This window comes from Trichosporon asahii (genome assembly GCF_000293215.1).
Source record: "Trichosporon asahii var. asahii CBS 2479 unplaced genomic scaffold scaffold00015, whole genome shotgun sequence".
Taxonomy (NCBI): Eukaryota; Fungi; Basidiomycota; class Tremellomycetes; order Trichosporonales; family Trichosporonaceae; genus Trichosporon; species Trichosporon asahii.
Genome location: NW_014040909.1, coordinates 195,696 through 206,375, shown reverse-complemented (window position 1 = coordinate 206,375; position 10,680 = coordinate 195,696). Strand labels below are relative to the sequence as shown.

Below are 10,680 nucleotides of genomic sequence, written 5' to 3'. Positions count from 1 at the left end.
GCCTCTCTGACTTGCCGCCTTGCACCCACTGCCCCTACACTGCCGGGCCAGGTGCATCTCCGCAGCCAGAGTGTCGATACTGCAATCAAGGACAGGATCCTGCACGATATCTCTAACAATTATCACACTTCCGTCAGGCCCACGAGGCTCTTCCTGAGGGGGTTATTCAGGCCAGGACCGACTACGCCGTCGCCGCTGCTACGTCCCATCCCAGACGATCCTGGCAGACCAGGGGCACCCCCGGCGGAACCAGAGCAGAGGAATAACCCAGAGAAGCGCACAAGCTCAAACGACCGAACGCGAGCAAACGAACCAGCATCGGTACTTGGCTCAACCTCTGCCTGAGCCCAGCCTACGCCTACACCCTACGCCCTACGCCCGCGGGCAGTGAGCCGAAGGAGAACGAGACCAGCCTACCAGCCGTCCGTTGACCCGTCCAGCCGCCTGCTACCTCACCGCTAAAGTGTATCAGATCGCAGGATCGCAGGAGGCAGGATCAAGGATTAAGGAGCCAAGCAGCTCAAGCACGAGTCGCATCAGCCATAGACACGGGGCCGATCAAACTTGTGGGTCGGTCTGTCTCAACCAACATATACCTTAACATCATCATACTTTGCCTTGACACTTGCTCCATACTACCACTCCAATCCCGGTCGTCACCATCGCCGTCGTACTCGGGCATTGTCTGTTATCTTGTCTCGCACGCACGGAAGTGACAGTCTAGCCGCGGCGACCGATTGTCCAGAGTCTTCGTCTCTCGTCGTATTCGCGTAACCCGCAACTGTCTGCGTCCGAGTGTGCGTGCCCCGCCCTCGCTCGCACTTCCCCGGACCGGATTGGACTGGATTGGAATCCAAGCAGTGGCTCTGGAGCAGAGTTTTGACGGAGTGGTAGAGCGAGCGCTGGGTCTAGGGCCAATTTCTCATTCCCCCATTCCACCTCGCCATCTCCATATAACATAAGCCGTCCCTCCAAATCACCGTTTCCCGTCCTTCCTCCCCCGCCCTCCCTTATCCATCTTCCCACCACCTGCACCCCTCGACGCGTCTAGGCTCAACGATCACGCAGAAGGCGCACGCAACCGCAAGATCCTCCTGACAGCCGACCGACCGACTCCAACGTACTCCACCTGCGCCTTGAGCCGCCGTGCCCCCGTGCCGTGTGCCGTTGAAAGCGCCAGTGCCGCCATAGTTGCCGTTCCGCCGCGCGCCGTCTGAGCAGAGAAACCGGGGCAGACCAAGCGGTCATAGAACCTTGTTTACGCAACTGCAGCTGCTACAATTCTCAGCGCAGGCAACAACATTCGAAACCGCACCCACACCCAAAGCCAATCCTGCAATCCTGCCCTCGCCTTCACCCTCATCCGGCCGGCGAACAGGACACACCAAGGGCATCCCAAGGGCGGATCAGCCTACGACTCTCCCACTCACCACATACATCATCCCACTCGGCACCATCGTCATCCGCATCATCATTCATTGACCCAACCCAAATTCAAACCATACATCCATTCCTTGTAACTGCATCGCACGACACGACAACAACAACCCACAGCACGCTTCTCCCTCTCCCACACTAGCTCACCACCACCGACACCGACGCCGCCGCCTCAGTCCACCAGCCGCGCCGGCCACATCGCATAGCTCCCGCCAGCAACTTCCTTCTCCCCTTCTCCCGCTCTTCGAGTCACCCCATCACTGCATCTCCAACCATTATCACCACTAACGTCGCTTACGCCTCTGGACCGACCCAACCAGCCTCTCGCCGCAGGGTCGGATCCGTTTCGTTCCTCTCCTCGTCGCCTGCCCCCTTCAACCGCATTCTCCCCCCGCCGGCTGCGACTCGAGGACTGCACGCATCACGAGTTCTTTCGACCTCCTCCCTCCTCCCATTACCCCTCAGCCCTACTGCAATGCAAAGCTCAGTAGGACCATCCTCGGGCGGTGGGGTTCCTCCACCGGGAAGAGGACCACCTCCACCACCCGGTCACGGGGGAGGCCCAGGCGGACCGGATGACGGTGACAATCGGTCCCGCAATGCAAAGGCGCAGCGAAGACATCGCGAAAAGCGCAAGGCCCATTTCAAAGCAGTGAGTATTTTGGCACATTTGATCCGAAGGATGTTCATTTCCCCTCATCCCTCGTCCCTCTGATCTGGGACTGGGTGGAGCACGCGGCAGCATGGACGGGGACAGGACATTTGCAGGACGGCGAGCCCGGCCAGGACAGCCGGGTGGTCTGGTCTTGGTGACAAGCGTGGTGATAATGAATGAGCCCTGGTCGCCTAGGGTCTGGTAAGGAGGGAAAGGAGGGATCCAGGAGCGCACGAGGGAGAAGGGGACTGGGCGGGTTCAGGCTCAACCCGGTACAAGATTACCTTTCGACCTGGTGCCTAGGGCGTGGTGGCGTTGAATCGCTGCATTCAATCGGTCCGGTGGTCGGCGGCGCCTTCGGACAATGTTCTGTGCCATCCAGTGCGCACACCCCCGCCCCTGGCCCCGCACTTGCAGATGCACACGGTGCACACGCGCGCTCGCCGACGGACGACCGACCGACCGACCGCCCTAGCGAGCGAGCGAGCGACTCATCCCAAGACCCTGCCGCTAAGTGCCGGCGCAGCAGCCGGTGACCGCACACCGCACACCGTCCGAGACTAAGTCTCGGTGGTGCACTGGCTCGCCCGCTTGCTAGCAATCGCTGGCTCGGTCGGTCACCGCTCTCAATGCAAACGACCCGCACATGAAGTGTGTGAATCACAGTGCGCGCAATCAATCCACCCCGTCCCCAGCCTCTGAAAGGGTGCATGGCACAGCGGGTCACAGGTGACAAACCCGTGCACCGCCACCCCATTGATGCTTGTGCATTATCCTTGCCGCTGTTTTCTGGTTCTGCCCCATCGCCCATGTGGTTTTGCATGCAGGGAGAGAATGCTTGCTGACACGATTCACAGCTCGAGGAGTCTGTTCAGGTTCTGACGGCTCAACTAGAGGAGGCCCGACGGCAACTAGCGAACGCGGCTTATGCGTCGTCCAGCCGGATGGTCTACTCGCCAGACGCAAACAAGGACGTTGCGCAGCTGGCGAATGAGGTCGCCTACCTGCGGGAAGAGAACAATGACCTGCGGAGGCAACTATACGCACTCCGGTATGCACGAGGCGAGTCGACATCCAGCGGAATGGTACCTCCATCTTCCGCTGGCGACCCGCAGGGCAAGGTCACGACCGGGATCTGGCCCGAGGTTAAACAGGAGGGAGCGTACGTCTACAGCACCCCTGTCGTTTCTTCGCCTCGAGTTGCGTCAAGTCATGGACGGACAATGTCGCATCCGGGAGACTTTGTTCGGGTGAGTGCATGGAGTAAACTGTATCGTCCCACTAACATGCTCAGGCGCCGTCACAGTCTCCTTACGTCCCGTCCGCACCGTTCCCGGGCGCAGATCCCCGCACGGCGTACCCGCCCGTCCGCTACGAGTCTGCCGTTTACCCGGCGCCGCCGCCGCACTCGCTGCCGCGGTCTGCGGTCGGATCGAGCGGGTCGTCAGGCTCGGCCAACTACCAGCAGCAACAGGTATACGTCCCTCAGCACGCCGAGGGTGAAGTCGCATGGAGTCAGGACGTGAGCTGGACTGGGTCAGGAGCACCCGTAGCTGGAGCCCAGCCCTGACAATAGCAGCCTCAGACACAGCAGTCAACGATGACCCAGCCGCGATACTTTGATCCCCAGCAACAGCCGCCGACGCAATAGTCCCCCAGCCACCGTGTACTTGTATCTCTTCTTCGACCTCCTCCGGCCAAGCTGTTTTCCCCTTAACCATCACCCTCTCATCACCACACCCAGAATCGTCCCTCCCATCTCGCAACACTTATAGACTACTCCTTCTCCAGGTAATCTCTCTCTCCCTAACTCATACCCCCGTTCGCGCTCGGTCCATAGTTCGTTTTGCCTCTTATATTCTTGTTTCACTAGTCGCCCCCGAATTCCTCTTCTCTCTTGTTTGCTCCCTCCCCCCTTCTCTCCAAGCAGTTACCACGGACACTTGCGCCTTCCCCATTCTAGCTCCGTTTTGGTCCTATCTTTTGCTCTCATCTGTAGTCAATCATATGCAGGAATCTGGATTGCAGCGCCGGCAGCGAACGGAGTGAGCTCGGGGGATGAGCGCGGTGAGTGCAATGGGGCAGTGAGCACACACAGCAGGCGCAGTGAATCAGACAGTGAACAACATCACGTCAGCCACAGTCTTGCATGTCCGATCCACGAGCAGTGCAAAGAAGTTGGTGACTACCATGTACGTTAACGTATGGGCAGTAGGCACCCGGTGCCATACCCCGTACTCCTAGTGGCGATGAATAGGATACTCCGAGATATGTATGTACCCGATGTACCGAGAATACCTCGAGTGTTCTTCGGGGTCCCAAGCTCCTTGCAGTTTGGGGCGTACGTATCCAGCCTTAGCGTGGAGAAGGGGCTTGTTCCAGTTGTGCAGATCGTGTCACGCCGTGACATGTTTTTCCTGTGTTCCTGATATACCACGTTCAGAGGCAGGTTCAGAGATTCGATGGAGGAGGGAAGGGGCCAAGGGAGAGGGGGAGGGGGAGAAGGTTGTTCTAGCGCGGGCTTTGTTGGGCGGGTCGTCTGGTGGAGGGCTGTGGCGGAGTGCGGAGTGAGGAGTGCGGGAGCCTGCGGAGGTCGTCGCCATGAGCGTGGAGAGACTACGGGAGAGTGCGATTCCGGTTTGTGTTCCACTGCATCTATCCGGGAGTATGCCTAGTGCTCGGCACGCTCGGGAGGATTCCAGCTGATGTCTCTGATGTCTCTGACGTTTGGAACAGACTGCAATCGGTATCACGGCGAGCTGATATCTCCGCGAACTTGTCTCGAGCTATCCCATGACCCAGACCAAAGTTAATGTGGGGGTGAATGTGCAATGTACCCAGAGCGTACTCAAGGGCTTGCCGTGTCTTAGCAATGTGTGGTACGCACATCACCTGTCTCACCTCGTCTCAGCTGTCTCAGCGTGTCTCAGCCTCATGTCTGTGCAGACATGGAGTGTATGCGACGGTACGTTGTGTGTCATGTCTCAGACTGTTGTGGCACTACACCGTCGAGCGTCGTAAGCTCTCTGTCCCACGATACTTAGCCGTGACATGTTGGTGCTCCGTCGGCATCGCGGTGTTCTCTGATCCCCGCTCTCAATCTGAGTGGCAATCCTCGGCGCGCTGGGCTCCGAAGGGTGGCGGATATATAACAGCTGCGCTACAGAGTGAGTCGTAAGCCCGTCTCAGCTGGGAGTGCGATGGTCGTCTTACTCGGGACATCTACGTGTCCGCCTGACCTCTTCAGTCAACCGACGCACTTCTACAGTTGACAACACCCGCCTCATCAGCCACCAGCTGACACAGATTGGACCCAGTTGTCACCTCGCTCTGCCTCGCTCTGCCTCGCTCTGCCCCACTCGCAGCCTACTTTTCGGCCCTCGAGGATCTACCAGACAGACCATCGCCTGCACCTCGCCAGCAAGCAACGCTGGGTGCATGTCCGACACACGTCCGACACGTCCGACTCTCGGAGGCCTGTGTCGGCTCAACGGCTCAATATCGGCTGTCGAGGACTCATCAACGACGCGTCGGCGCCACAGGTGGCGTTTACTTAGGCTTCCCGACGGGACGGTATGATCGCACCCCAACATCTTCGCGTCCTGATTGTGAAAAATCGCCGCGGCAGTCGTTGTTGACCCTCACTCATCCACTCAGCGCCGAGCCATGGCCCCTCGCCCCTCGCCCCTCGCCCTCGTCGACTTGGACTGATCGTGATAGTTTCTCACCTGACATGGCCTGCCTTCCTTGATCCTTGACTTGCTCGACTTGTTAGTCGACCTGACCTTGTCTGACTCACTGTGCTTGCTTGGCTTGCTTTGGCTTGCTTTGGCTTGCTTTGGCTTGCTTGGCCTGCTGTGGCCTGTTTGGCCTGCTTGACCTGACGCTCGACCTCGGCCGGACGGGGCTCGGCCCACGTCAAAGCGGCCCACGCCAGAGCTAATCACTCTACTGATATTTTGTCAGTGCAAGGCGTCAGAGCTCGCGAGAGTTGTACACTATTCCATACAGAGTATATGCTACAAGGTATCCTGGGCGTCGAGTCGAGCGCAGTCTCCCTATTCCCCCAATCGCCCGACTCATCCCCTCTGACTCGACTGTTCACTGCCGTTGCCTCCACACTCCAACTGGTGATGGTGTATCCTCGCCTTGATCTTCCTCCACCTCGCATGCGCCTTGGTCTCGCCATCCGCATCGCTGTCAGGCGGCTGCTCGACCGCAGTGGGCTCAATGGGGTTCCCATCCTCATCATATGCGGGCGCCTGGCCGTGATGTTCTTCCCACGTGCTCGCCTGTTGATCCCCGGAGCTGTGAGAGGAGGACGGGGCGGGGTAGAACGCCTCGCTCTCGCTGTCCTGGGTGTATGTGAACGGACCGAGTTCGGCAGCAGGCGCGGGATTGAAGCAGCTCTCAATCACCAGGTCGGGCTGCATGCTCTCGTACTCCATGATGGGGGACGTGGCGCGGATGAAGCCCGCGGGCGAGTGGCGCGACATGCTGAGCCCGAGCGAGTCTAAAGCGGAGACGGTGCTGTCGTAGCGCGCGTGAGATGTGTGCGGCGAGTGCGGCGAGGAGGGGGAGGAGGGCGAGCGCGGCGTCACGGGCGACAATGTGGGGGAGAGCGAGAAGTACTCCCCGCTCTTGGACGTGACGGGGGAGAGCGTGGGCGGGAGCGCCGGCGTCTGCAGTGGTGAGGCCACGATCTGGTTCTTGCTCAGGACGGGGGAGAGGGGCGCGTCGTCTGATGTCGAGGCGTCGAGCGTCGTCGCGCGGCTGTCGATTGGCACCGTTGCTGCGCGCTGCGTGCCCTGCCCCTGCCCCTGCTCGTCATCATGGCCGTGGTGGTGGTGGTGATGGTGGTGGTGGTGATGCCGGCGATGCTCGGGCCGCAGATGATACTCATACGAGTGGTAGCGGTGCTTGGTCATCTGCGTGACCTGGTTAACCTGCTGTTGGTTGAGGGAGATGTTGCTGCGCGTGGAGCGGAAAGACGGCCGGCTCGCCTTAGAAGCGCGGCTGCTGTCGCTCGCTGTGCTGCTGATGCTGCGCGTCGGCATGAGCTGCAGCTCGGCGTACTCCTCCTCCCGGCCCGTCAGGTCCGTCAGGTCCGTCAGGTGGCCCTCGGCAAACGGCGGCGTGATCCACTGCGTGTCCCCTCCGATGCAGCGCATGTCGACACTGATGCGCAGCGTCGCGTTCGTCCGGCTGTTCATCAGGAGATAGCGGCGCGCCGTGGGGCCCTGGTCCGCGAACGGCGCGAGGTCGACATTGACGTGCCCGAGAACTGTACCCTCACGCTCGCCGTTGTGCACCTGCAGCACCTCGAGGCGGAGACTGCTGTCGCTCATTGGGCCGTGACCGAGGATCGGGAGCATCTTGCGCGGATTTGTCTTCTGCGACGCCGGCAGACGCGACAGCGACACATCGGCCGTCGGCACAGCCTTGCCGAGCGGCAGGCGGAGGACGTGCTGGATCGCATACTCCCACGCGACGGCGTGCGCGCGGACAGGCGCCGGCGGAATCGTGCCCTTGCGGTCCTTCGAGTCATAGTGGGCCGTGGTGAGGGAGTAGACGGCGCCACGCGCCCCACTGAGGGCGCTCGCGGCGCCAGTGCTGGCGGTCGGGCTGGCGTGCGACGTCGACGCGGACGCCTCCGTGCTGACGTCGCTGCGCATGCTGGCCCGGCTCTCGCGGCCGCGACCACTGTCCGCGATGGACGTCGTGCGAATCTTGAGGCCGCCGGCTCCGCTCGCGCCCGGCGTGCCGCTGCCATGGCTGCCGTCCGAATACATGCTGTGCTCGCGGGACGACGCAGGCGATGTTCGCTCCGGATCCGTCGCCGTGTCAGGGGTCGCCGGCGTCATTGGCGTCGCATTGCCAAAGTCCTGCGGCTCCTCGACGAGGACACTCCGGCGCTTCTCGGGCGTACCCGGCGGGTCGGAGAACTTGTGTTCACGCGAGCGAGGGAGAGGCAGAGAGGCGGCATGTCGGATTGTTCGGTTCGCCAGGTTGCTGCCTGATGTTGACGAGTGCACGCTGCTGCGGATACTCGCAGCGTCCGCAGCCATGCGGGCTGGAAGCGGAGGCTGGCTCGTTGGTGTACCGGTGCCGCGCGCATTCGCCCGCGCCTGAAGCGCCTCGCGGCCCGTTACTCGCGGTGTCGGGTGCTGGAGCATCTTGTCGGCGTCGAGCGGTCGCGAGCCGCGGAACTTCCACCGGATAGCAAAGTCGCCACTGACCTGCGGCACATTCGTGAGCTCATGCACCGTCACAGCCGCCAGGAAGGTGGCCGTAGGCGACGAGTCGAAGAGATGCCGCAGCTTGTGCGAGATCGTGTTGGCGTGCTGAGGTTGTCGTCGGAGCGAGCTCGAGGTCGCAGAGCGCTGCACCGGCGTGCTCGTGCTCGCGGTGCTCGTTGCCGTCGACCGGATCGACCCCGCCCGCGAGCTCGAGGGCGGCAGCGTCATCGTGCTCATAGTGGCGAGATCGAAGATCGTAGATGCCCGTGGTCGGGGGTTCGGAAAATAAAATTCGCTGCTAAAGTTCGGTGGGGTCGTGTGGGGTAGTCGAGAGAATTAGATCTGGGTGGTGTGTTGATTGTTCTGATAGGGAGTGAGTGTGTGTGATGAACGCGTCGAGAGAAGCTAGTCGAGAAACAGTCGAATGGAACGAGTTGGAAAGCGCCGTGCTCGTCTGTTCAGACGGGGACGAGTATGCTTGCAGCAACAGCAACGTCAGAACCGATGTCGACACGGAGCCGAGGGCAGTGACGTTGTCGCTTGAACGATGACTGGTCCGGCGGAGTTGCGTCGGCGCTGTGGAATTCAAAAAACTGTCCTTGCTTCGTTCCTCTCGGTCCTCTGAGCTTCTGGCCTTCTCGCTTATCGACGTCCTGGACGGTGCCTCCTGGGTACCTTCAGACGTCGTGTCTTGGTGAATATGTCCGTGATTACACCCTCAGCGCGCAGCACTAAGGGCAATCGAATGTTGCGTTTGGCGGGGCGCGACAAGCAACGGAGATACACAGAAAGTCGTAGGTTGATAAGAACTGTCCAACGGGGGTGTTCGAGAGCGAGTGCGTTGGGGAGTCTAACAGTCGTCGTGTATGTCGGTCAAGCAGGAGACGGGGAGAGGGACAATGCGAAGGACAAGGTCAAGTCTCAAGGCTGAAGAACAAGCGACATGTTGATGGACGTGGAGTAGAGATGCCAAAACTTCGGAGCACGCGGTCGGCGGTGCTGGCGATGGGGAATGGAATGCGTCGACTGAGCTAGAGAGAGGACGAGAGCACGCGCGACGATGTGGGGCGGCTAGTGCTGATACGGCTAGTGCGGCAGAGGCGGCAGTCGAGTCGTTGTTCTGGCGGCTGCGACGGCTGAATTGTGTTGAATGTGCAAGTCCACACTTTCTTATTGTCGTCGAAAGTGCTGGGGCAGACCGAAGTAGGAATGAGCGATGAGTAAGGAAGGTGTGGGGAGATCTGGTGGGGGAGGGGGAGTTTTGAATCGAGGAATCGAGACAACGGTTGTGCGTGTTGCTGGAAGCGGTAGATGCGTTGGGTTCGGCGATGCTTGTTCAGGCTCGGGCAGCTGGCCAGCTTGGCTTGCGGCGTGCACGATGCGTGTTGATGAAAAGAGGCGTGCCCAGGATCGGTACACGGGCCAGGTCAAGTGACGACGTGCAGGTGGTCACCGATTGAAGGGTTCTGCGTACTGGTTGGAATGGGAGCTGGCAACTGGCAGCGTCGACCCCAGCGGGGAGCCCGAGGTCAGGACTCGCTGAAGGGACAGGACAGGGGGAGGGACACGCGCGCGGAGATCGACGCTGGGCGGGCAGCGGCTCCAGTGGCCAACGGGGGACGCGTGCTTGCGGGCGATGAGGGAGAGTTGGTTGCTCGATGCAGAAGCAGAGCCCAGGGCTTCTCTCGTGGTTGTCCCTGTGCTGATTGCCTGTCAAAGTCCGGCGGCGTTGGGAGGCGTTTTTCTCTCTGTTTGACTGGGCGTGCTCGCTGGCTCTGGCTGCTGATTGAGGCGTTTGGCCAGTCCTTAGGGACCGATAAGGGATCTCTCTCCGTCGATGACGTGGTTCGCAGTAATGGCGGCCAGGCCGATGTCCGAGTCTCGTGTGTGGCTGCTGATGCAATCGGAGTCGGAGGCAGGCGGGCGTATCTGTTGTCGAGTTCGTTGGGTCAGATATGTAGCAAAAGAGACAAAGTGGTGGAACAGATTGGAAGGACAGGACGAGAAGATGGACGGGCGGAGGACATGGGCCGCCGCTCAAATCCAGACTGTGCAGTGGCGACTTGCATCCGACGGTTCAGACAGCGGCCCAGGCTCAGCCGGGCTTGGTCTGTCGCAGTCCCAGGCCGTCAGGACTACGGCATGACGGTCGAGTCCTGACGGCTCGACGGCTCAACGGGGCGCCCGGGAGGACCGAGGGGCCGATGGGTGCCGTTTGTAGCTCCTGCGAGCCGGACGTGCTCACAGGGGCATGTAGCAGCCGGGGCATGCATGCCCTGTACGGCCCGGTCTGGGGAGGTCCAGGAGGGTTTTGTGTCGTAAGGTTTGCATGAATCTGAGTCTATTGGA

At 60.8% G+C, this 10,680-nt stretch overlaps 2 protein-coding genes across 2 annotated transcripts; one reads left to right on the top strand and one right to left on the bottom strand.

The window, feature by feature from the left end:
- Positions 1–1,912: 1,912 nt before the first annotated feature.
- A1Q1_07584 (uncharacterized protein) lies at positions 1,913–3,743 on the top strand (the record flags this gene model as incomplete). The annotated part of the gene is made up of 4 exons (XM_014326977.1): positions 1,913–2,089; positions 2,950–3,342; positions 3,399–3,614; positions 3,669–3,743. 4 exons carry the CDS (start codon positions 1,913–1,915, stop codon positions 3,741–3,743), a joined length of 861 nt encoding a protein of 286 aa, XP_014182452.1.
- Positions 3,744–6,171: 2,428 nt separating this feature from the next.
- Positions 6,172–8,559, bottom strand: A1Q1_07583 (uncharacterized protein; the record flags this gene model as incomplete). Its single annotated transcript, XM_014326976.1, has 1 exon — positions 6,172–8,559. The coding sequence occupies one exon, from the start codon at positions 8,557–8,559 to the stop codon at positions 6,172–6,174; it is 2,388 nt and encodes a 795-aa protein (XP_014182451.1).
- Between the last annotated feature and the right edge of the window lie 2,121 nt (positions 8,560–10,680).